The 24,973-nt window shown below is 47.3% G+C and overlaps 1 protein-coding gene across 1 annotated transcript; it reads left to right on the top strand.

The window, feature by feature from the left end:
* Positions 1–3,058: 3,058 nt before the first annotated feature.
* NDUFA9 (NADH:ubiquinone oxidoreductase subunit A9) lies at positions 3,059–24,973 on the top strand. The gene is made up of 11 exons (XM_006053549.3): positions 3,059–3,203; positions 9,243–9,413; positions 10,295–10,392; positions 11,749–11,840; positions 13,074–13,215; positions 16,403–16,505; positions 16,982–17,049; positions 18,225–18,301; positions 19,984–20,079; positions 22,010–22,076; positions 24,684–24,973. The coding sequence occupies exons 1-11, from the start codon at positions 3,155–3,157 to the stop codon at positions 24,861–24,863; spliced, it is 1,143 nt and encodes a 380-aa protein (XP_006053611.1). The 5' UTR covers positions 3,059–3,154; the 3' UTR covers positions 24,864–24,973.

Consider the following 24,973-nt stretch of genomic DNA (forward strand, 5'->3'; position numbering starts at 1 on the left):
CGGACACGACCGAGCGACTGGCCTTCCCCTTTTCCCTTTCACGCCTCGGAGAAGGAAATGGGAACCCACCGCAGTGTTCCTGCCTGGAGAACCCCAGGGACGGGGGTGCCCGGCGGGCTACCGTCTACGGGGTCGCACAGATTCGGACATGACTGAAGTGACTTAGCAGCAGCATGCATAGTTTATGCCAAGGGATAGGCCTAGTTATGCCAAGGGATTCCACTAAAAAGAACAAAAAGTATTAGGTATTATAACATCCAGATGGGTGCAGAGAAAAAAGAATTGAAGGTCTACTAAAATTTTTATGCAAAGCCCATGGAATCACTTCATTCTGTGGGATCCAGCTTGGACTCTTAATTATGAGCCTCTTTCATTAAAAAAACATTCTGAGATAGTTTGCCTAAACTGACCGTCTCTGGGTTATAATAAATCTGAGGTCAGAGATATAGTAGCACTACAACTCTCGACTTGATAAACAGTACTGAGATTAATTGGTCCAAGGGCATTTAGTTGGCAAATTTCTAGGCTTGATGAGACTTTGTTAGTTGTATATTCTCTATGGAATGTTATAATACCTTAAGTACGCTTAATGACTCTCTGAGCAAGGCGATAGGATACAGATTAAAATTGTTAATGAATTTAAAAATGACTTACTGGTTTATTACAAGCTTCCTTCAACAATGTTATGTATCAATGACCTTTTATATTATGGTTCAGTTTCTTTACCTTTAAAAGAAATTGGGTTTGTTGGTCTCTTAAGAACCCTTCCAGCTCTGACATTCTGTGATCCCGTGTGTTCGTTCAGACACTCAGTCATGTCCAACTCTTTGGGACCCCTTGGACTGTGGCCCCCCAGGCTCCTCTGTCCATGGGATTTTCCAGGCAAGGATACTGGAGTGGGTTGCCCTTTTCTCTAGGGGATCTTCCCAACCCAGGGATCAAACCTGAGTCTCTTGTATCTCCAGCACTGGCAGGTAGATTCTTTACCACGGCACTAAGATCCCTTCCAGCTCTGACAGTCTATGATCCTGACACTTGAGTGGTATGTAAATGGAAAGCATGCACACAGGCATGACACTTTGTAGCTGACAAGGCACCTTCACATCCATGTCATCTGATCCTCAGAGTAACGTTTTGAAGAAACAGGACAGGTGTTCTTTTGCCTGTTTGCCAGGTGTAGAATCTTTTTTTAATTTTTATTTTCTTAACACCAAGAACATTTTGTATTGGGGTACAGCCGATTAACAACTGTGATAGTTCAGGTGAACAGTGAAGGGACTCAGCCATACATATACATGGGTCCATTTTGCCCCAAACACTCCTCCCGTCCAGGGAGGCAAGTGTAGAACCTCACCCAGTCACCACACATACCTGGTAGGCTAGAACTGGGCTCTAATATTCTGATTTTTAAGTTGATGATCTTTCAACAGTATCATGCCACCTTGAAACTAGTATTGAGCATACATGGCACTGTTTGACTTGGAGATGAAACATAGTTGACACTACTACACAGGTGTTAGGATTGTGACTGATGACAGTGGGATCTGTCAATTTACCAGAGCCAGGAAACTGTTTCTATTCATATGGACTCCAAAATCAAATATTAGCAAAATGTAAGTGCTGAGTGAACACAGGATGAGGCCATGAAATATAAGCGTGCAGCATTAGGAAACATCTTGGAGATAATCAAGTTGCTTTCCTCTTCCAATTCACTTGGCAGATGACAGGTCAGTAAGTGGTGGGGGTGAGGCAGAGTGGGGCCAACCAACCTTGCAAACCTAGGAACAAGCCACTTTCACTCACTACACATCTTTTGTTCATCCTAGCAAGGCACCCTCCTTTCTTCCTGAAAACACAAAGCACTGAAGAAATGACCAAGTCTGGAAAGATTCCCCCAAACCCAAAGGAGCTTGTTTTCTGATATGCTTTAGGTAGATGTCTCAGGACATGTTGCTGATGGCTGTTCTTATTCCGGGATCTTGAGAGGCTGCCAAAGAAAGGATTTAAAAACTGAAGTCTTCATCTTCTCTTTCTGGAATTTCGGCAAGCTCTAGATACTTTCTGGAACAATGCAAACTGCCAAGGATCCACAATTAAAATATTACACACCCGTTGCTCTAGAGAGAGCCATCTTGAGTTTCTTCCTAGAAAAATGTGCAGATGGCATGTTCGAACCATCTGTCATGTCCGACTTTGCGACCCCATTGACTGTAGCCCCACAGGATACTGTATCCATGGGGATTCTCCAGACAAGAATACTGGAATGGGTTGCCATTTCCTCCTCAAGGGGAGCTTCTCAAACCGAGGGATCAAACCTGTGTCTCCTACAGGTCTCTTGCATTGCAGGCGGATTCTCTACCGCTGAGCCACCGGGGAAGCCCTACTAACTTTTACAGGACATTTCGGGAGGTTCACAGATTTCCGGAAGCTCGCTCCTGTACCAGAGTCCAAGTTAAGAATCCCTGGATTCATGTTGGGTGGTGAGATAAGGGCTTTGGTAAATCATAGTACTTAAAACACAGGTGGAATGATACAAAACGTCAGAGAAGTCGTCTTCGAGGTCATCCACGAGCAGAGACTTGAGCTCGTGACACGCTGCAGGAAAAGGGAACAGCAAGCGCCAAGGCCCCAGGGGACGTAACCTGCTCTTCGGACTCCACGAACGCATCCTTCCTCACGTGTATTTCTCTCCCTCACGTTTTCTCTCCGCGTCCCCGCCCCCTCCAGTCCCCGGGGCCCCGGCCCTCTCCTGGAAAAGCTTCCAGGGCTCAAGGACCGCCCCAGCGGACACTTTCAGGGAGCGATGAACTAAGAGTTGGGGAAGCTGAGCTGCTGCCCTGGATTCGGTCTGTGGTTTACCCCGAACTTCAGGTTCCTCGATACTCCGACGTCATCTTTACGGTCAGCTCCTAACATGGAACTCCGATCTCAAGACTCCTCTCTTTTTCCCCCTTTCCTCACGGCCTCCCTCACATCCCTCAACCCCTTCCCACGGTTTCTTACGCGCTCTTCTGAGCCACCGTCCACCCCACCCTCCGACTCGCCCCTTTCATTCCAGGTTGGCGCCTGCGCAGATGGCCTGGAGGATGCCTTTTGACCCAGCCTGGTAGCCGTAGTCGGCTGGAGCGCCGGCCGCGGGGGATTTTGGGAGAAGATGGCGGCCGCCGCTCACCCCCAAGTTGTCCGGGTCCTGCCAATGTCACGTAAGTGTCACCGGGAACGGCGGCCCCGGATGGGGAATCCGAGATGCAGATCTAAAGTTTGGGGAGTGGCGCCGTGCTGCAGCGGTGCCCTGAGTCCCTGGGCCCCCTGGTTTTTCTAAGTCCGCAACTGCCTCTGTCCGGTTTCTCCTTTCTCTCTCCTTCTCCAGCTCATATATTAAGTTGTGCCCTTGGGAAAGGGCCTTCGCGGAGAGAAGGTGAGCAACGCGAAGGGAAGAGGAGAAAAGAGTAGAAAGTGGGGAGGGGGGCATGTAAAGGACCCAGAGACTCAGAGTACTGATACGGCTGTAAGGTTGCTGTTTAAGTTGCTTAGTCGTCTCCGACTCTTTTGAGACTCCAAGAACTGTAGTCCACCAGGCTTCTCTGTCCATGGGATTCTCCAGGTAAGAATACTGGAGTGGATCGCCATTCCCCTCTCCAGCTGATCTTTCCGACCCAGGGATCGAACTCGCGTTTCCGGTGTCTCCTGCATTGGCAGGTGGATTCGTTACCACTGAGCCACCGGGGAAGCCTTGACTTTGGTGTTATAAGAAATATTGGGCAGAGAAAGAGACATGCCCTATGATATAGTTTATATGTAGAATCTAAAAAATAATAATGTAAGTGATGAACTTATTTACGAAACAGAAACAGACTCACAGACATAGACAAGGAACTTATGGTTACCAGGGTAAAGGATGGGTGCGGGGGATAGTTAGCGAGTTTGGGACTGACACGTACACACTGCTTGCTATGTTTAACACAGATTGGCTCAGATGACACAGAATCTGCCTGCGATGTGGGAGACCTGGGTTCGATCCTGGGTTGGGAAGATCCCCTGGAGAAGGGCATGGCAACCCACTCCAGTATTCTTGCCTGGAGAATCCCCATGGACAGAGGAGCATGGCGGACTACAGTCCATGGGGTCGCAAAGAGTCTGACAGAACTGAGCGACTAAGCACAGCACAACCAACAAGGACTATTGTGCAGTGCAGAGAACTCTGCTCCACATTATGTAACAGCCTAAATAGGAAAAGAGTGTGAAAAGAATAGATGTAAGTATATGTATAACTGAATCACTTTGCTCTACACCTGAAACTAACAGCGTTGTTAGTCAACTATACTCCAATATACAGTAAATTTTTTTTTAAAGAAATATTGAGGGGCAGGATAGGAATCTAAAATGGATGGGAAAAAAGGGATAGTGGAGGAAAGATTGACTTTATGACTTTGTGAAAACTCTGAATCAGTCTTAACTTCAGATTCTGTGTATGACAGTGGAAATGATCATACCACAACATCAGGGAGTTTCTAAGAAGATTCAATAGATTCAAGTAGTATTTATAGTAGTACTTTTCCAAATCAAAATAAAGGAAGAAGAATAAAGGAATACCTTAAGATTTGTCTAAGTAGACATATTTATTGTCCCTTCTGTTCTGATTGGATCTTCTGTGGTCCTCAAGTTGAAAGCACACATTTGCTCTTCCACTCACTAAGAGAGACTAGAAAAGCAAGGAAATTGGGAGTACAGCTTCATCATTACTTCACTCTCCTATCCTCCACAAACATGCCCTGTGTCAGTCTCCAAAAATTGCATTTTCCCATTGTGTATTTCAGTTGTTACAGAATATCATTTGCTCTCAAAATTAGGTGCATGTCAGAATCATTCTTAGAGCTTTATAATATTAAACAGAAATAGGGACTCACTGAAGAGCTACTCAGAATTTTTGAGACTGGCTGCTTCCACCTTACATTTTAAAAAGCTCCACAGGTAGTTCTAATGCTCAGCTGAGTTGAGAGCAGCAGTATTTGGGGGATTCCTTTTTATTTTCCATCTTGGGTAGAACAACTCCACACCACTGGGCAGGTGCTTGGTGCACACCATTTACAATGGATGGTTTTTTAGCCTGACTTCTTTGCAGAGACATTTGCTGGCTCTTGTTAAACTATTATATTGGTGTCACGTAATGTAGGTTGTGAATCAAATAACTGCAATTTATTGAGTACCTGCTATCGGGTAACCACAGTCATAGACATTCACATACATTTCTTTTCCCCTTTAACTAAATTTTTTTTTCCTAACTGATGCCATATCTTATGCTCTTTACCACTCTGCTTTGTTGTCTCTGGTAAAGTAAGTTTTTGAGTAAACTCTGGAGAGTTCAGTCTAGTGTGTAATGTAATCAAAACACTACAGAATTGTGTAAAACACAGTAAAATGCAGAGAGACTATTAAGTACCAGAGGAAGTCAGAAAAGGGAAAGATTAAATGGCAACCCACTCCAGTATTCTGGCCTGGAGAATCTCATGGACAAGGAGCCTCGTGGGCTATACAGTTCATGGGGTCGCAAAGAGTCGGACATGACTGAGCGACTTGGCTTTCACTTAGATCATTTGAAATTGGGAGGGAAAATTGGAAGGCTTGTGGAGAATTTCAATACTTCCACTGATTTTTGTTTGTTTAGAGCTATTATGATCTGGAGAGTCAAAGGGGTTGGGCTTTTTCCTGGCACTGGCAAGGACAAGGGGGTGAGAAGGGAAGCAGGAAGTAGAATTCTTTGGAGGCAGTGAAATGACTTCCTAAAGATCTGAAACAGTAGGAAAGGAGGTTGAATACCTCCTTGGCATGTACGCCAAGTCACCTCTGTTGTGTCTGACTCTTTGTGACCCCGTGGACTGTAGCCCGCCAGGCTCCTCTGTCCATGGGATTTCCCAGGCAAGATTCGGGAGTGGGTTGCCATGCCCTCCTCCAGGGGAACTTCCCAACCCAGGGATCGAATCCTTGTCTCTTACGTCTCCTGTATTGGTAAGCAGGTTCTTTACCACTAGTGCTACCTGGGAATCCCTATTAGATGGAATCAAATAATGGAGACCTTTGAAAGCCAAGCAGAACGTAGACCAGTGGTCATCCGAATGGGTTTTGTAAGAGGAACCAATGATATATAAAAATACAGTATTAGGACTTAAAAAAAATGTTTTCTGTAATAGTAATACCTAACACATAGTTCAAACTATATACCAGACACTTTTCTAAGTGCTTTCATATATATTGCATAACGTGTGTAACATATTGGAACTACATAGAAGGTGCATGTAATTTACAAATGATACTTAAAAAAAAAACAAACCACTAATGCAGTGTGCCAGCAAATGTGTTTGGAGACTATTGGTTTAGATATTAAGTAGGAAGCCAAAGTAGGTTTAATGAATAAAGAATATTATTTCCCTGATGGTGTTCCCAGTAAATGGAAGAAGATGGAGAGCCTGGAGTCAGGGGGTAATAACTTGTATTTGTGGAGGACCCCAGGTGGCGCTAGTGGTAAAGAACCTGCCTGCCAATGCAGGAGACAGAGGAGACCCCGATTCGATCCCTGAGTCAGGAAGATTCCCTGGAGGAGAAAATGGCAATCCACTCCAGTATTCTTGCCTGGAGAATCCCATGGATAGAGGACCCTGGCGGGCTATAGTGGGAAGAGTCAGGGGTCGTGAAAAGTCAGGCAGACCGAGCTACTGAGCACCCACGAGCGTGCATACAGTGTGCAGGGTACATACATGTGCGAGGTACTCAGCCATTTATTATTAATGTTCATATCAGCCTCTAAAATGTAAGCTCCATGCAGCCAGGACTTTGTCTTTTTTACTGTGCTACTCACAGTTTCTTGAATAGTGCTTAGTCTGTAATTGTTGAAAAAAACAAACTGTGTGAGATGAGTGTAACATTACCTCCTGGGGATTTTCACAGTATCAATAAATGAAAGTAACTGTTCCTCACGGAATGCTTCATGAATCTTCTAGGACCCTTGGAGATGTTCATACCTTGACTCTGTTAATTCTCCTGATTTTGTTTGCTCTGGTCTTATCCTGTGCCCTAACTTCGTTACTCATTATTCTGATCATTCCCTTTCATATATTCTCAACTCCCCAGTCTGTATCCCTTTGTCATAAAAGGAAAAAAAAAAAAAAAAAAAAAAAAAAATCAACGCTGATTAAATCAAGGTTTCTACTATTTCCTGCCTGACCCCGAGCAGTGGAGAGCTGAGGTAAGGAACACTCCACATGAGTTGACTGTTTTTCCTTTAAATTCATGAATAAAAATCTCAAGTTAATTTTGAGCATATTTTTCTAGGAAATTTGCTTTCCCTTTCTCCATATGACTAGTTGATGTTGCCAGTCTCCTAAGACTTCTAGCACGTGCTCCTGTCCTATTCTCAGCTTTACAGAGAATGCAAAGGAATCAGATGGGAACCATCCTTTCCCCACTAAAAATCTAAGGGCTGAGTTGGGGTGATTCTCTGCTCTCCCTCCCCTTACAGTGGATGAGCTTCGCCTGGTCTGATGGAAGGCCAGTCAGTTCCCTCCCTTGGCCTTTGGTCTCTTCCTCCCTTACCTCTTCTTCCCTCTCCTGGGTTGTTGACATTTTCCCTCTGCTGGGGGTTTTCCGTTAGCATATAAATATGCTATAATAGCCCATGTTAAACAAACCCTTCCTTGTCTTCTTGTTCCTCTAGTCTTGTTTTTCTTAGTCCCATTACACCGCATCCCCCAAGAAAAATTTTCAATACTCCTCTTAGGACCTCCCCACTGTACTCCTACTCCAGAAAAATTGTTCTTGTTCAGGCCACTTACAGCCAACATCTTCTAGATCCTGGCTATCTGCCCTCTGCTTATTTCCCTTTTCAGCAGCATTTGATAGAGTTAACTATTCTCTCCATCCATTACTTTCTTCATTTGACTTCTGGATTACCATTTTCTTTTGTTTTCTCTCTTTTTCAATCTCCTTTGCTGGCTCTTTGGTTTAGGCACAGAACCTCTCTGAGCTATGGTTTTCTGGTCTACAAAGTGGCAGTAAAGATAATGTGAAATAAAATAATACCTAAGAGTGATGCCGGATGCCTCTGTAAGTTTAGGTGTTACTTAGATGTTGTTATTTTGTTACTATTATGTGTCTGATCTGCAGTGTTTGTTTTTAATGTCTGTGGTTTCAGTAACTGTTTGGTAAGCTAGGCTCTTTCTCTAATTCCACACTCTTGGATAGGGAAAAACAGTGGTTTCTGGGCAGTCATCTCTAGTAAGGAGACACAGACTTACTTTCTTAGTAGCTTACTCATCAACTTTGGATGATTTTCAGTAGTGTTGTACTAAAGAGTACAGTCTGAATTGCACTCTTAAAAAAATCATCTTTTATCTCTGCGTCCAGCCCATATCATCACCTCTACTTTCATTCATCATCAGTTTCACAGTCTGTTCCAGGCACGTCTTTTGCCGTTCCCTGCAGTACTCTTGCCTGGAAAATCCCATGGACGGAGGACCCTGGTGGGCTGCCGTCCACGGGGTCGCTAGAGTTGGACACGACTGAGCAACTTCACTTTCACTTTTCAGTTTCATGCATTGGAGAAGGAAATGGCAACCCACTCCAGTGTTCTTGCCTGGAGAATCCCAGGGACAGCGGAGCCTGGTGGGCTGCCGTCTATGGGGTCGCACAGAGTCAGACATGGCTGAAGTGACTTAGCAGCAGCAGCATGTCTTTTGTTGTTCCCTGCACCGGGCTTATTCATTTCTACTCCTGCCTCGTTAGATGTGTTAGGTGTTTCATGTGGAAATCTATCTTTTCTGTCATTACTCCCTCAAACCTTTCTCAGAATGCTTTATTCAGGAATCCTTCCTCAAGGTTATGTAACTTATGGTGCCTTTAGTTTGCATTCTTTCTACTCCTTTCATGGGGAAGTTTATACCCTCTTAATTTGTAATTGCTGATTATTTTTCATAAGGTGATTTGTCTTTCTAGGTAAATTATAGCCTATAGGACAGGGAGTTTGTTCTAATCTTTATACAGTTTCCTTATGTCCTGTGGCTTCTTTGTTGTAGTCATTTGTATTTATTGTTGCGGTTGGCACTTCAGTTATAACTTGTAATTCAAAAGTTAACTTTGCACTGTTACCTAAGTAAGTGAAAATACTGAGAGCAAAATAATGTTGCATTTCCAGGAAGAGAAGCTCTCTGTATTCATGGTCACTTTTGTGTGTGTTCTGGGTTTTCTTCAAGGTTCTTCTGTTCCTGCCCTAGCCGCCTCTGTGTTTCATAGCCCACCCCAGCGCCAGCTTCATCATGCAGTCATACCACATGGGAAAGGTGGGCGTTCCTCCGTCAGTGGGATTGTGGCCACAGTGTTTGGAGCAACGGGATTCCTGGGCCGCTATGTCGTCAACCACCTTGGTAAGTCAAGTTCCTCAAGTTCAACAGACTCCAAAGCTCTTTATTATGTTTACCTACTGAGAAGCTGTGAGCTCTGTTTCTTTTCATTGTCACAGTGTTTTGAATTCCTCCTATCTTGGATTTATGTAGTTTTGGACTCCTGTACATTCAAAGCAGGCGCAGACTTCTTGTACAGGACGTTAATGCAGAAATAGGGAACCCTGAAAAGTTACAATATCTCTGTTGCTGTTATGTGCTCTGTTGTGTCTGACCCTTTGCAATCCCATGGATTGTAGCCCTCAGGCCCCTCTGTCCATGAGATTTCCAAGGCATGAATACTGGAGTGGGTTGCCATGTCCTTCTCCAGGGGATCTTCCCCATCCAGGGATCAAACCCTTGTCTCTTGTGTCTCCTGCTTTGTCAGGTGGGTTCTTTACTGCTACGCCACTTGGGAAGCCCTATGACATCTCGAGCATAATGGCAAAATATATTTTTTAAATTAAGCATAGAAGTGATTCACGTATCATACTAGAATATTCATTGGAAGGACGGATGATGAAGCTGAAGTTCCAGTACTTCGGCCGACTGATGCAAAGAGCTGACTCATTAGAAAAGACCCTGATGCTGGGAAAGGTTGAAGGCAGGAGAAGGGGATGACAGGACGAGATGGTGGATGCCATCACTGACTCAAAGGGCATGAGTTTGAGCAAGCTCCAGGAGATGGTGAAAGACAGGGAAGCCTGGCGTGCTGCAGTCCATGGGGTGGCAAAGAGTAGGACACAGCTGAGCAACTGAAGAACAAAAACAGTCATACTAGAACTGAAATGTTTACAAAATCACTGCTGTATAATGTAATTGTATTATGTTAATGTTGACCCTTGCTTCAACCCGTTCTTTTCTAGGTCGCATGGGGTCACAGGTGATTGTCCCCTACCGGTGCGAGCCATATGACACCATGCACCTTCGTCCCATGGGTGACCTGGGCCAGATCATCTTTATGGTGAGAGCCCGGCTTACTGATCGTTGGAGCCAACTAATGTAAACTGCTAAGGTCATTTCTGGGAGAGAGAGGCAGTATAACCAAGCAGCAGTTTCCTGCCAAAGTGGACCAAGGGCGATCTCCATTCACAGGCCATTCTTGTAAACCCTAGTCCAGCGCTTAGCAGACTTTTTTTCCTAACGAACCAGACAGGAAATATTTTAAGCTTGGCAGGTCATGATTACCCAGCTCTGCCCTTGTAGTTTGAAAGCAGCCATATGCGTGCTTAGTTGCTCAGTTCTGTTTTACCCTTTGTAACACCATGGACTGTGTCCTGCCAGGCTCCTCTGTCCGTGGAATTGCCCAGGCAAGAATACTGGAGTGCATTGTCATTTCCTTCTCCAGGGGGAGTCTTCCCGACCCAGGGATTGACGTGCATCTCCTGCATTGGCAGGAGGGTTCTTTACCACTGAGCCACCTAGGAAGCCCCCAAAACAGCCATAGACAGTATGTGAACAAAAGAGAGTGGCAGTGTTCTGATAAAACTTTATTTACAAAGTTAGGTTGCAGGCTGGATTTGCCTGGGGTCATAGTTTGCCAGCCCCTGCTCTTAACCCATGCCAGACAGTAACCTTTGGCCACATTGGCTCTTGAGCCCTTGAAATGTCACTTGGTCTGGATTGAGGTATGCCATAAATGAAAGACTTGGTTCAAAGGCAATACTATTCAATATATCGTTAGTAATTTTTCACATTTACCACATATTGAAATAGTATTTTGAGTATGTTGGGTTCAATAAGGTAAATTATTAAAATGAATTTCACCTGTTTCTTTTCATTCTTTTAAATGAGGCTAATAGAAAAATCAGAATTACATGTGTTCCTCATGTTATATTTCTCCTGGACAGTGTTTCTCTAGACAGAGAAGATTACGAACAGGGTGATTAATAACCTGGCTAGCTTTGCGTAGACTTCACTTGAAACACTTCTTCCTGAGCGTTCAGTGCTGTTACTCTTCAACCTTCAGCTTCTTCCTTTAGGCCAATAGTTGCCAGTAGGGCAGGGCAGTGGGATGGGGTGGGGAGAGCCTTCAAGGGAGTGGTGAAAAATGTGTGGCTCTTTTTGGTTGTCATGTGACTGGAGTCCATATGGTTTATTAGGTGGGGACCAGGGATGCTGAGCATCCTCAAGTGCACAGGATGGTCCTTTCCACGAAGAACTATGCTGTCCCAGTGCCCCCAGTTTCTGTGGAGAAACACTCGGGGCCTGGGTGCCTGGCTCAGCTGTTCACATAGCTGACTTCTCTTTCATCATCCTCTTTGGGCCTGCACTCTTCCACTGACACACTTTGCTCTTTTAAAAAATGTTTGTGTTACAGGACTGGAACGGGAGAGACAAGGACTCAATCCGAAGAGCCGTGGAGCACAGCAGCGTGGTCATCAACCTGGTCGGGCGAGAGTGGGAGACCCAGTGAGTCTCGGCCTCCTGCTGCTTCTTTGCAGGCGGGCTGAAGGCGCAGTGGGCGTTTCTTGGGCTCGTAACGTGCCAGGGATTGTAGCTGTGACGTTTTTAGTTAGTTCATCGGTGTTGACTGAACACCCTTTTCACACCCAGGGGCCGCCCTCCCCACTCGACCCCTCCCTTCTTCCCAAATACCCTGACCCCCCAGCTGGGGATTTAGTTGGTGGTAAGTCCAGTGTGCAGACATTGTGACATGCTGCTCGTGAAAAACCAGTATAAGTCACACGAGCGCAGCGGGTGTCATCCCCTTGCCGGCATCGCCCCTGTGGATCCTGTGTTTGGATCTTTCCATCCGGGATGGGCTAGGAAGGAGGGTTCTCCTGTTCCCCAGACTGAGAAGCTGCACACTGGTTTTTCTCGTGTGAGCAGTGTTCTCAGTCTGTTCTTCTTGTTGTTAATCAAGGATAGCATGAGTGCCTGTTTGAAAGTGATTTTTAGCCCCTGTGTGTGTTGTTTATCAACAGGTGAGGTTGTGGGTTTTTTAACTTTTCATTTTGTATTGAGGTGTAGCCGATTAACAGTGTTGTGACGGTTTCAAGCGCACAGCTAAAGGGGTTTGAATCCTGTGGTCGCGCAGCTCTTGGTTTATGCCCCTTTCTCCGCACTTGAGAGAGTTTACCTTAGATGTGTTTAAGGTGTGTCTGCCTTGTCACGTGTTGTTAAGTTCTCTGATGACTTGCGGGTCCTGTTCAGCCTTACTAGCCCTGAGATGACTATCGCAGCCCTTTGTACAGAGCAGGCGCTTAGTTTATGTTATTGCATCAAATTGGTGAGTGGTGTGGATTTTTTTTTAGTTTCCTTTTTTTCCTCTGAGGGAAACAAAGGCCCAGGAATAAGAAATGATCTCCCCTCCAGCACCCAGCGCTTCCCCACTCCCCACCCAAACAGTGCAGCCAGACGTTGTTAAAGGGCCTCAGCCTTGGGGAGCCTTGAGGGCAGAGGACAATACCTATGCTGTTTGATCACTTATAGTCAGCCTGACATTATGTCTGGTAATGACAGTGAGCAGGCCTGTAAAATTAAAAAAAAAAAACCCATTACCTTTGACTTTGGGTTAAATCGTTGCTATTTAAAAACTTAACTGTTATGAATCCCAGCAATCATATGGAAACCAGCTTATCATAGAAAGCTTTGCAATCCCAAGTCAAGTGTCCTTAACCACCCGCTGTTTTTTCCTTCCAGAAACTTTGACTTTGAGGATGTTTTTGTCAAGATTCCCCAAGCCATCGCTCAAGTGTCCAAAGAAGCTGGAGTTGAAAAATTTATTCACATTTCACATCTGAATGCTGATATTAAGAGCTCTTCTAAGTATCTAAGAAGCAAGGTAAAGAACAAGTCAGTTTGGAAAGTGGTTCACAGAGCTTGGGTTTCTTGGCCCCTTAGGGGCGTGAGTTAAGTGAGAAAGGTTTCTCACCGACATGTCCAGAGTTAGGGGATTCCTAGTTCTCATGGTGTGATTGTCGTGTGGGTGAGGTGTGGTTGAGTGTCTTCTGTTTGCAGGGAACTGTGCTAAACGGCTGCAGAGATGGGTGGCTTATCCTGTTACCTGCCCTCAGGAGTGTAAAGTTTCTTAGCATGTAACAGAATTACAGGCTAAACACAAAAGGCAGAGTCTGATTCCTGTACCAGAGTCATACCCGTGTCACCCAGAAAAGCTCAAGGCCCGTCTTTCTTTCCCTGACCCCTGCATAGTCGTGCCTTATGCCTTTGGAGGAGTGATGTGAAGGCTGGGGTGACAGGATAGATATTTGTGAGGGGAGATGGCTCTTCACGTTGTAGTTAGCCTTCCTGGACTCCGAGAAGCCCCACTGTGGTCCCAGTTGTGCCTGGAGATGGACCAGCCTGGTTTGGAGTAGGCCTGTAACCAGAGACGTTTTACCATCAGGGACACAGGAGGGGCTGTGGTGCCTGGAGCTGCCTTCGGCATTTGGTTCCTGCCATGAGGAGTCTGCTTGGAGTCAGGCTGATAAGGACCTCAGAGTTCCTTGACACTGGCTCCAGCTGTTGGATCCACTGTAATCTTTAACTGAACAAATCATTTATTAGGCACCTTCCATGTGCTCCATGGTATAGTGGGTGCTGGGGAGACATGGTCTTAGCTCACATCTAGTTTCTAATCCATTGACGAAAATAATTCCACATGCACCAGGTGTTGCTGAGTAGCTTGGGGAATCTTATAAAAACTTCCTCAATATCAACATTCCTGGAAAGAAAAAATAGGAACTGGTTAAGAATACCTGACTCAGGATTTCAAAGCTATCTGTGAGAAGCTGGTTTTCATACTGTTGCTTGAATTCATAATGTAATAATTAAACTTTTAAATAGCAATAGGTAAGGTAAGGTAAGTCACTTCAGTCGTGTCCGACTCTGTGTGACCCCATAGATGGCAGCCCACCAGGCTCCCCCGTCCCTGGGATTCTCCAGGCAAGAACACTGGAGTGGGTTGCCATTTCCTTCTCCAATGCATGAAAGTGAAAAGTGAAAGTGAAGTCGCTCGGTCGTGTCCGACTCTTAGCGACCCCATGGACTGCAGCCCACCAGGCTCCTCCGTCCATGGGATTTTCCAGGCAAGAGTACTGGAGTGGGGTGCCATTGCCTTCTCCTTAAATAGCAATGGTTTATCCCAAAGTCAGGAGAGTGAAGGCAGAGGTGGCCATGGACTCTAGTCTGGAGCAGATGTCAGCGAGGGTTGGTATGGAGGAAGGCAGAAACAGTGGACAGGGGTCCTGGGCAGGTGAAGGGTTGCATCTCAGGAGCAGAAGAGCAGGGAACAGGCAGGCTGGCAGCCCAGGAGCTTGTGAGCAGAGAGTAGCTCAGAGGAGGGGTGCTTGGGGATGCTCTGATCTGCAGCATCCAAGTTGAGAGTGGGGGGAGTGGGGTGGAGACGAAGTTTTTGGAGTTGAGAAGCTCAGGAAACTGAGGTCCGAGTCCCCGGGGCTCTGATGCCACCCCTGGCGGGCACAGGTGGGAGGGAGGGCCAAGCCAGGTGCTGACAGCTACACCGACCCAGGGGCCTTGTCTCAGAGGGACAGAGACCCTGAGAGGTGGCGTCGCAGCAGAGGAAGGGGGCCCCGTGCCCACGCCTCTGGGCCGGCGTGCCCTGCTGCCACTTCCGTTGCTGCGGCCTCCTGCACTCCACCCTCCTTTCTCTGGCAGGTTGCTCATAATTGACACAAAGCAGAGAATCTGTGATTGGAAGGAAAAATGGAGGCCAGAAAAAAATCTGTTCTGATTTTTCTCCTTCGTTCTTCTGCATAAGTTTCCCTGGAATCAATATGGAAAGAAGCCCAGCAAGAGCTAAACGCTGCAGGGCTCTTTTGTGTGTCATTTTCTTTTTAAATTCTGTGTACATGAATCCCCCCACTTACTGCTGGGATTACATTCCCAGACCCCCAGTGGATGCCTGACACCGGGGATGGTACAGAGCTCTCTAGTATACGCTTTGCTTATCCTGTACATACATGCCCGTGATCAAGTTTCATGTATAAATCAGGCACAGAAAGAGACTGACAACAGTAACTACTAATAAAAAAGCAGTTATAATCAGCTCAGTCGCTCAGTCGTATCCGACTCTTTGCGACCCCATGAATTGCAGCCTGCCAGGCCTCCCTGTCCATCACCAACTCCCGGAGTTCACTCAAACCCATGTCCATTGAGTTGGTGATGCCATCCAGCCATCTCATCTTCTGTCGTCCCCTTCTCCTCCTGCCCCCAATCCCTCCCAGCATCAGAGTCTTTTCCAATGAGTCAACTCTTCCCATGAGGTGGCCAAAGGATTGGAGTTTCAGCGTTAGCATCAGTCCTTCCAATGAATACCCAGGACTGATCTCCTTTAGGATGGACTGGTTGGACCTCCTTGCAGTCCAAGGGACTCTTAAGAGTCTTCTTCAACACCACAGTTCAAAAGCATGAATTCCTCAGCGCTCAGCTTTCTTTATAGTCCAACTCTCACATCTATACATGACCACTGGAGAAACCATAGCCTTGACTAGACGGACCTTTGTTGGCAAAGTATTGTCTCTGCTTTTGAACATGCTGTCTGGGTTGGTCATAGCTTTCCATATAATAGGTTGTAATAAAAGTGGTGTGAATGCAGCACCCCCACCCTATCTGTCGCTCCGTCTACTAACTGTGCTCACCCTTCTTCTCATGATAATGTGAGATTCATGTGCCAGGAGGCCCGAGGAGGAGGACCTGAGATTTCCCCACACCACTCAGAGCAGCGTGCACTTTAAAAACTTAGCAAGTATTTCTGGAATTTTCCATTTAATATTTTTAGGCTACAGTTGACTGTGGGTAACTGAAAGTGGGAAGCAAAACTGCACATGAGGTGGGGCTGGGGGTGGCTGGTGGTGCCTGTAACTGAGTGTTATCATAGGATGCCCTTAGCCTGGAGGCACACATGACCTGGAAGGACCCGTGGTGTTCTGATAGCGGAAGGACGTTCTGATAGTGGAAAGATGGAAGTTTTGCTCACTTACTGCAGAGCTCTTTTGTGTTTGGCTGTCTAGGCTGTTGGAGAGAAGGAAGTGAGAGAGACATTTCCAGAAGCCACCATCATAAAGCCGGCTGACATCTTTGGCAGAGAAGACAGATTCCTCAATTATTTCGCAAGTAGGTTTTCTTCCTTCAAATAGGAGAATGACCGTCTTGGCGTCATCTATTAAATACTTCCATTTTCTGCATATCTGTGGTGCTACATTGATCACACACTACACGTCTGTTTCCACCTGTCTTTTTCTGGGCTTCTTGTGTTGCCAGCCTATTGATTGGAGTGGGGTCAGGTAGAGCTGCGCCTCGGGAGTGGCCGTGCGCCCAGCAGTGCAGAGCAGAAGACCAGTGGCCAAGTGTGGTCCTCTGTCCTTGTTCCTCCTGTCCCTAAGTATTTGACCACCCTTTCACTTCCTATGTTTGTCGTGTGAAGAACAAATAAAGGTGGCTGCCTCTTAATAAGATTGTTCACTCCCCCAGAGTCAGCTACATTTATTTATTTTTACTACACAAAATAGTTATACCAGCTCGGGACACCCAGAGACAGGAGGGTCTTCAGGCAGGTGAGGCCTTCTAAGATGTTGCCTTTCTTCTGCCAGATATCCGCTGGTTTGGTGGCGTCCCTCTTATTTCCCTGGGCAAGAAGACTGTGAAACAACCAGTATATGTAAGTACCCTGGATAAAGGAGCTTTTGCCGAATTCAAGATTGAAGTGATCAGTTTTCAGGTTTTCTCCTAATTCTGTAAGTTCTGACATTTTGTCTCTGTCAGATTGCTTTGACTGACTGACTGTTTCTCAGTGTACTGGAGAGGTACAGGTATCCTGTGCGTTTTCACTTGTTCATTCACTCAAGAAGTGTCTTGAGGGATATCACTGGGATATTCACAGTGTCACTGGGCATATCTGTGAGGACACAGATGCGTGCTGCCTCACGCTGGCCCCAGTCAGGGGCAGGTCAGCATGGCCGTCGTCGGGCAGTGTGACAGGTGCTGACGGGGAGGGGGTTTCACGTAGGTATGGCAGAGGACAAATGTGGAGGTCAGGGAAGGCCTCCAAGGAAGTGACATCTTAGGGGAGACCCTGAAGATGACTCGCAACTGGTCAAAGGCAGTGGGTGGGGTGGAGTGGCCCAGGCAGAGGGGACCAGATGTCAGGGAGCAGAGGTGAGAACCGTGTGGATTCCGTGTGGTGATGAACCAGGGTTTCTCAGCTGGAACACTGCACTTTCTGGGTGGGATTACGCTTTGTTGTGGGGCTGCTGTGGGACGGCCTCCAGCCACCAGATGGCAGTAGCTCCCCTGCAAACTGTGCAGTTTAAAACTCTGTAGGCATTTGCCCGAGACTCCTGGGGGCCAGAATCACCCCCAGTGAAAACCATGGGGTCTGCTATCATATGGATTATTATTATGTTAAATGTATATTATATGTTATTATATATCATAAGATTATTCTGAAAGTCAAAATGGTAGAATATTGGGTGTTCCATGTGGTTCAGCCTCATGGTTTGTGACAGCGTGGTGACAGACGAGGAAGAGGAGAAGGATGATGATGACGGGGTGAGATTGGAGCTGGTGGGACAGGCCTGGGCACGGCCTGGAGATAAACATGCTCCCACTGGAGAAAGTATTGATTTCGGTGACCTTCCACATGGAGCTCATTTGAGTCCTTGAGAAGTGGCTTTTAGAAGTTTTCTGAAAGCAGACAGTGATGTCATTTTAATTGCATTATTTTGTGGTGATCGATGTGGCTTGCTCTCCTCCTCCCTCCCTTTTTAAAATTCTCTCCCACATCTCTTGCTCTCTCTTTGAGCAATTACTGAAACGTGTTATAATTTCTCGTAGATTGTGGATGTCACCAAAGGAATTATGAATGCAATTAAAGACCCAGATGCCAGAGGGAAAACTTTTGCCTTTGTTGGGTGAGTGACTGGAGTTTGACTTTAAAATCGTACAGCCTATTAAAATAAAAGGATTGTGACTTACAACAACAGTAATTTCTAGACATGTTATTCACAGGCTTATTGTTGCCTTTTTCAGAAATGAACAACTTGAAAATACATAAAATAAGTTTATTTACAATGCCATCAAAAAGAATAAAATACCTATGTATAAATTCAACAAAAGAAACACAAGACTTGTATACTGAAAATTACATAGCATCGAGGAGGAAAATGAAGGAAAACCAAAATAAATGGCAAGACATTGTGTATTCTTGGGTTGGAAGAGTCGATATTGTTAAAGTGGCAATTTTCCCCAAATTGATCTGTCTAGTCAACTTGATGTTACCAAATTTCAAGCAGGTTCTTTTTCTTTTTTTGCAGATATTGACAAATTTACTCTAAATATATACGGAAATACAAAAGACCCACCATAGCAAAAACCATTTTGACCAAGAAAAATAAACTTGGAGCACTTAAGCTTTCCAATTTCAAAACTTACTCGAACGTTCTAATTATCAAAACAGCGTGACACTGGCATAGAGTAGACGTGTAGGCCAGTTAAGCAGAACTGATGGTCTAGAAACCAGACTTCATGTTTATGGACAATGGATTTTTGAAGAGGCGCCATGACACCGCAACGGGAAAGCCATCATCTTTTCAGCAGATGGCGCTGTCCACATGCAGAGAGAGGCCACAGAGTCCGATTCCACACCATGTGTGAAAAGTTAACTCAGAATAGGCCAGAGACCTAACTGTAAGGGTTAAGCTAGAAAACTTTTGGAAGGAACATCTGGACCTGGGGTTAGGCAGAGATGTTGTAGATGTGACATCAGAAGCATACTCCACCAAAGAAACAAGTGGATAAATTAGACTTCATTGAAATTAAAAGCGTTTGTGCTTCATAAGGTATCAAGTAAAGGATGAAATAACAAGATCATCAGCTAAAAGGCAGAATGGGGTGGCGGAGAGAGGTATATGGAAAATTTGAGGATGCAGAGGAAGATAGGAGGCACCCCCTGAGAAAAGAGGGAAAGAGCACCCCCCCCTCCCCCAGGAGCACCCAGTAGGACCGAAGAGCAGAGCTGAGCTTCTCCTTGAAGCTCATGATCAGAAATGTAAGGGGAGGCCCAGGAGTATGTTCTTTGCAACTCTGTCTTGCTGGGGGCTCAGGTGCAGATACTTGGATTAAACCAGAGAAGGGTTTTGCTCTGCAAGGATGGGAGAGGAGCCAGGGGGATGAGGTTTTGTCAGGACGTGTACAGAGGAGTTACTACGGTGCTGAGCCATGTGATCTAAGCTGGGAAGGACACAGCCTTCAGTGTGCCTTTCTCTGTGAGCAGAGACACTTAGACCATTCTGAGTCACAGTTAACGGAACTCAGAATGATGGGCGTTTGATGTTGAATGAAAAAGACATTACGGAATAGGATGATCTGTGTAATCTTATATTTATAAAAGCAAAAAATGAATAAGGGAATAAGAAGGATATATTAAGTTTATTAGCGTCATCTTTGGCGGAAGGTTTTTCCTTGTGCTAATCTGTATTTCCTATAGGACATACATGTTTTCCATTTTCACAAGAATGATGTTATCTTGTTAAACTAAAACCAGAAGTGTGTGAGGAGCAGGTAATCTGGAGAACTGTGAACCTTCTGCTCGTAGGCCCAGTCGGTACCTGCTCTTCGATCTCGTGCAGTACGTCTTTGCTGTGGCTCACAGGCCCTTCCTGCCGTACCCTTTGCCACACTTTGCCTATCGGTAAGTAAAGCGCTGCTTTTTGTGCTTCTGCGGATACTTCCCTTTGTGATGCTCCCCCCAGGGGTTACAGGGAGTGTGTCCCTTGCGGTGAAATCTCAGAATCTCTAACCAGAAGGGGCTCCTGACGCCTTCTTGATGTCCATCTGGGAAAGAACCAGAGGAGCTTAAGAAAGGGAGTGTGGCTTCATGGGTGAATAAACACCGTGATGGAAGATGGATCTGTAGGTCTTCACATTCTCCCACTAGAAGTCCTGGGTGTAATTGGCAGTGTCTTGCTTGGCAGATTGTATAAAGGAGCAGTTAGGCTTCCCTGTTTTATCCACTTGCCCAGGAGTGAGAGCGGACCCTCCATCAAGGCAGTCTGATCACATGGCTGGGGAAAGGAACTTGGCTGATGTAGCCGCTTCCTGCAGTTGCCTTGTCTGTTTTTCCTGCTTCTTGCCTCACTCTTTCCCGTGTAGGTGTGTTGTTGTCGTTTAGTCGTTAAGTCCTGTATGACTCTGTGACCTCATGCACTGTGGCCCACCAGGCTCCTCTGTCCATGGGATTTCCCAGGCAGGAATACAGGAGTGGGTAGCCATTCCCTTCTCCAGGGCATCTTCCTGACCCAGGGATCAAACCCACATCTCCTGCATTGGCAGGCGGGTCCTTTACCCCTGAGCTGTCAGGGAAGCGCTGTAGGTTTCGCACCTTGGAATGATCACGTCACACACTAAGGTCATGGTTAGGGACACTTTCACGTCCAGTTTGCCAGAGATTGATGAACCAGCATGGCAGCTGAATTCTTCATTTGCTTGATCACTCAGTCACTCTAGAAACATTTCTTGAATGCCAACTGTGTCTTAGGCAATGTTCTAGGCGCTCAGGATGTTACAGGAAATCCTCAAAAAGCCTGTACACTAATAGGTGTCAGAAAAGTAGAAAATTAGAAGGCAGTGTGGTGGGAAGATTCACTGATGTGTTAGCATAGAACCAGGGCACAGAGCTGGAGGATTGTAAGTGGTATTTTTTGCTTGTTTTTTTTTGTTTTAAGCCAAAACTGTCCTTTTTGCCAGTGAAGCAGGTTGGACAGAATCTGAGGCTTGCTGAGTTCTTAGAGAACTTTTCATCTGTCTTCAGCTTCCTTTTCATTTTTTTCTTACCTCCCATTAGAATGATGTTTTTCAGGCTTTTAAAAAGCAGCAGAAGCCTGGGTTCAATGACTTTTTGCATAAAGGCCCCTTAGGACAAGCAGATTGGAGTAGAGCTGGCCCCATGGTTGCCCCTGGGGCACATGCTCCTTCCTCCGCCTCCAGTCCTCTGTAGGATGTGGGGGCCCCCAGGAATTCCTCACGTGCCTTCTGTCCCAAGGACACAGGAGATAGGAGCTCAGGTGACAGATGAGGAATCCCCCAGGTTTCAGTAGGATGAAGAGATGGCACCCAGGAGGCAGGTGGCCCTCTCGTCTGGGTTTTCTCTTGGCTTCCTGATTCAAACCCTGGATCTTAGGCATCTCCTCACTTTTGGATCTCCTGGATCCTCAGGGCCCCTGCCTTAAGGCTCACGCTTTCTATCTTGCACAACGCCTGCCTCGCCCCTTAATGGAAGCATATCTGAATATCTGGGGCTTAACTCTAATTGAGTTTGACAGGCATCACTCAACTGGATCTGTTTTATTTGTCTTGTGGGCGGGGCGGCTGCACTCTCTCTCGGTTTTCCTGATTCACTGTCCCGTTGGTGGGGCCAAGGAGAGCCGGCCTCGGGGCAGGCAGGCGGGCAGGCAGCTTGAAAGGAGAGGTGACCTCCCAGGCTGGGAGCCAGGAAGTTCGGGTGCTAGTTAGTTTCTTTAAACACACTCAGTGATTTCCCGGCTCCTTGGCAGCATGCCGTGCCTGGCGTGAACAGGGAGCAGAGATGCTTATCACGTGTGCCCTGTTTGTTCCTCTTCCAGATGGATCAGTCGGCTCTTTGAAATTAGTCCATTTGAACCCTGGACCACGAGGGATAAAGTGGAGCGGGTGAGTATGAGGGTGACCAGCCCTTGCTGGGTGGGTGATGGATGAGCGAATGTTGAGTTCGCTCCGGGGACCTCCTGGGTCAACTCCACGGGCTTGTCTGCAGTCCCTGTGTATCAGGTCAGCCCCACCCATGTACATGAACCTCACCTATGCCCAGCCTCTCCGGGCCCTGTCTTGGAGGTTTTCAGTTTTTCTTTCTCCCCTGGATCATCTCCACCCGCATACAGACATGCCTTCCTAGCTCTGTGTGTTAAAGTCCAGAGTCCCGCCCTCGGCCCATCCCATCTGCTGCTGCCCTGATCTGCTGTGTCCTTGTACGTCAGACTTCCTGGAAGAGCGGGCTGTACCTGGGGCTGCCAGCTTCTCACCTCCTCCCTGCTTTAATCCATTCCTTTCAGCTTTTATCTCCACTGTCCCCCTAAATGCTGCTCGTCCCAGGTCACCTGCGGTCTCTGCTGCCAGGCCCGGCGGTCAGCGCCCTGACCTCCTCTCACCCACTGGGAGCTGCGCTGATCAGAGGCGGCCCTCCTTCCTCTTGAAGCCCTGACTCCCCTCTGTTCTCCCCGGTTCTCTTGCTTCTCCTGCCCCTCGATCTCCCTGGCTCAGCCTCTGTCCTTGGTCTCTGGTGTTGGGGACCAAGGGCTCTGTCTTCCGCCCTTGTCTGTCCTGGCTCTTTCTCTGGAAGCCTCTCACCTCGTTCCGTCTGTGCACTCATGGTGGCAGATCCAGTTCCCCACCTGGACTGCCCCCGCCCACCCAGTGGCAAGCCTCCCATCTGTTTAGCCGTGTAGTCATCATCTGAAACCTGGCTCGTCCAAAAGGAGGGCCGCAAACCTGCTTTTCTCCCAGGCCCTCGCAGCTCAGTTGATGGTATCACTGTTCTCTGATACTCAAACCCAAAATCGAGCCTTCCCCCTTGATTCCTTCCTTTCCTAACCCCTCTCCATGTAAACAGGACTGCCCCGTCCTTCCTGCTGGGCTGGGAGTGTTCTGTCCTCGAGTGTGCTTGAAAAGCAGCCCCCACAACAGTGACTGCAGAGCACTTGAGACATGGCTTGTGTGACGGCAGAAATAAGATTTGAATTTTATAAAATTTTAATTAAATTAAAGTCACTGCTTTGGCTGGCGGCTGTTGTTCTGGACAGCACAGACCGGCCTGTCGGTACTGCTGGGCGACACTCAAGTGTGCCAGCTAGCACCTCCCTCTTCCTACCCTTTTGTTCAACGTTTTATTATGGAACTGTTTATCACAGCATTGATAATTTTCCACTTCTAGAAAAGTGGAGGATTGTCTCCCCTCTACCCACTCCAGTTCAGGTGGTAGATCATTCCATCCTCTGGCCCGACTCCAGGTGCCTCTCGTCCCCTGCGGTGCGCTGGTCGCTCCCTGTCTCACTGTCTCCATGCTGGTCTCCCTCACTGGTCATTTGCCCACTGTGCATAGAAGTGTTTCTAGAGAGGAAACAAAATAGATACACTCTGCTGCCTCTACCTTTGAAAACCTGTTCCCTCTTACTGACAAGCAGCAGCCATATTGTCCTCTGAGTGTTGTTTAGTCGCTCAGTTGTGTCTGACTTTGCGACCCCAAGGACTGCAGCCCGCCAGGCTCCTCCGTCCATGGGATTCTCCAGGCAAGAATACTGGAGTGGGTTGCCACGCCCTCCTCCGGGGGATCTTCCCGACCCAGGGATTGAACCCTCTTCTTCTGTATCTCCTGCACTGGCAGGTGGATTCTTTATCACTGAACCACCTGGGAAGCTCCCTCTGAATGTTACCTAAAAGAGAAGATGAAACAGTCCTTGGAGAACGATGTGAATAGGCAGCCGTTGTCCCTGCTCTGACGTGCTGGGTCTAGAATCCAAGACCAGTTTCCAGGTGTCCTTTCTGTGTTCAAGAAGGATCGGGCGGGAGACCTGGTGGGCAGGACGCTCCAGCATGTCTGACGGCTGCTCCTCGTACATTTGTCACTGAGGAGTGTTGGGGCAGCAGGCCGGTGGGTTTTGGATTTGGTCTGGGGGTAACTGGGCAGCTCTTGGGGAAGGATGGTGGACGTGTCCGGGCTGGAGAGGTTGATGCTGCTGCGGGTATACACCCAGCCTCCTCGTTTGCTCACAGATGAGCTGGAGTTTTTGGAATCTCCAGGCTTAACCTCTTTCCCTCCAAACAGTGTGGGTTTAGGTTTTGAGATCCATAGTCAGCATTAGTCAGCCAGGTTAAGAAGAGCTGGAGCATCAAGGTTCACGGATTATTGCTGAGTGATCTTGATTCAGCAAAACCAAGGCAGAAAGCCATGCCTAGAGAACCAGCCAGTCCCATTTCTCTGCTGAGCTTATGGATCTGGCAGTCCCTCTGCTCCATCCCAGACTGACTGCTTCTTACCCCTCACCTGAGCCCTGCTCTGTGCTTGGGGATAGACCTGGAGTTGACCCGTGGGGCCTTGCCTTTCCCTCCGCATGCAGGCCCTTCTCTGTGCTCTGCTTCTGGTGGTCTCTGCCCCCATCCACTGAAGCCAGTGAAGTCTCAGCAGCGGGACTCAGGCCGGCTCGTGGGTTGGAGCGTCTGCGAGGCCGGCCCTCAGTGCTCTCTGTACCTCTCGTCTATCCGCAGATTCACACCACAGACAAAACCCTGCCTCACCTGCCAGGCTTGGAAGACCTGGGCGTTCAGGCCACGCCCCTGGAGCTCAAGGCCATTGAGGTGCTGCGGCGTCACCGTACCTACCGCTGGCTGTCTTCCGAGATGGAGGACGTGCAGCCGGCCAAGACGGTTCCCGCTAGTGGCCCCTGAGCCACCCACGGCTTTTGGTGTCGTTTGGGTCGCTACCCACCAGGCCACCTTTGGCGGAGAGTCCTGTATATAGTGAATGAGAGCCTCTATTAAAACCTGAGATGAAATTC

The sequence above is a fragment of the Bubalus bubalis genome, chromosome 4 (genome assembly GCF_019923935.1).
Source record: "Bubalus bubalis isolate 160015118507 breed Murrah chromosome 4, NDDB_SH_1, whole genome shotgun sequence".
Classification (NCBI taxonomy): domain Eukaryota; kingdom Metazoa; phylum Chordata; class Mammalia; order Artiodactyla; family Bovidae; genus Bubalus; species Bubalus bubalis.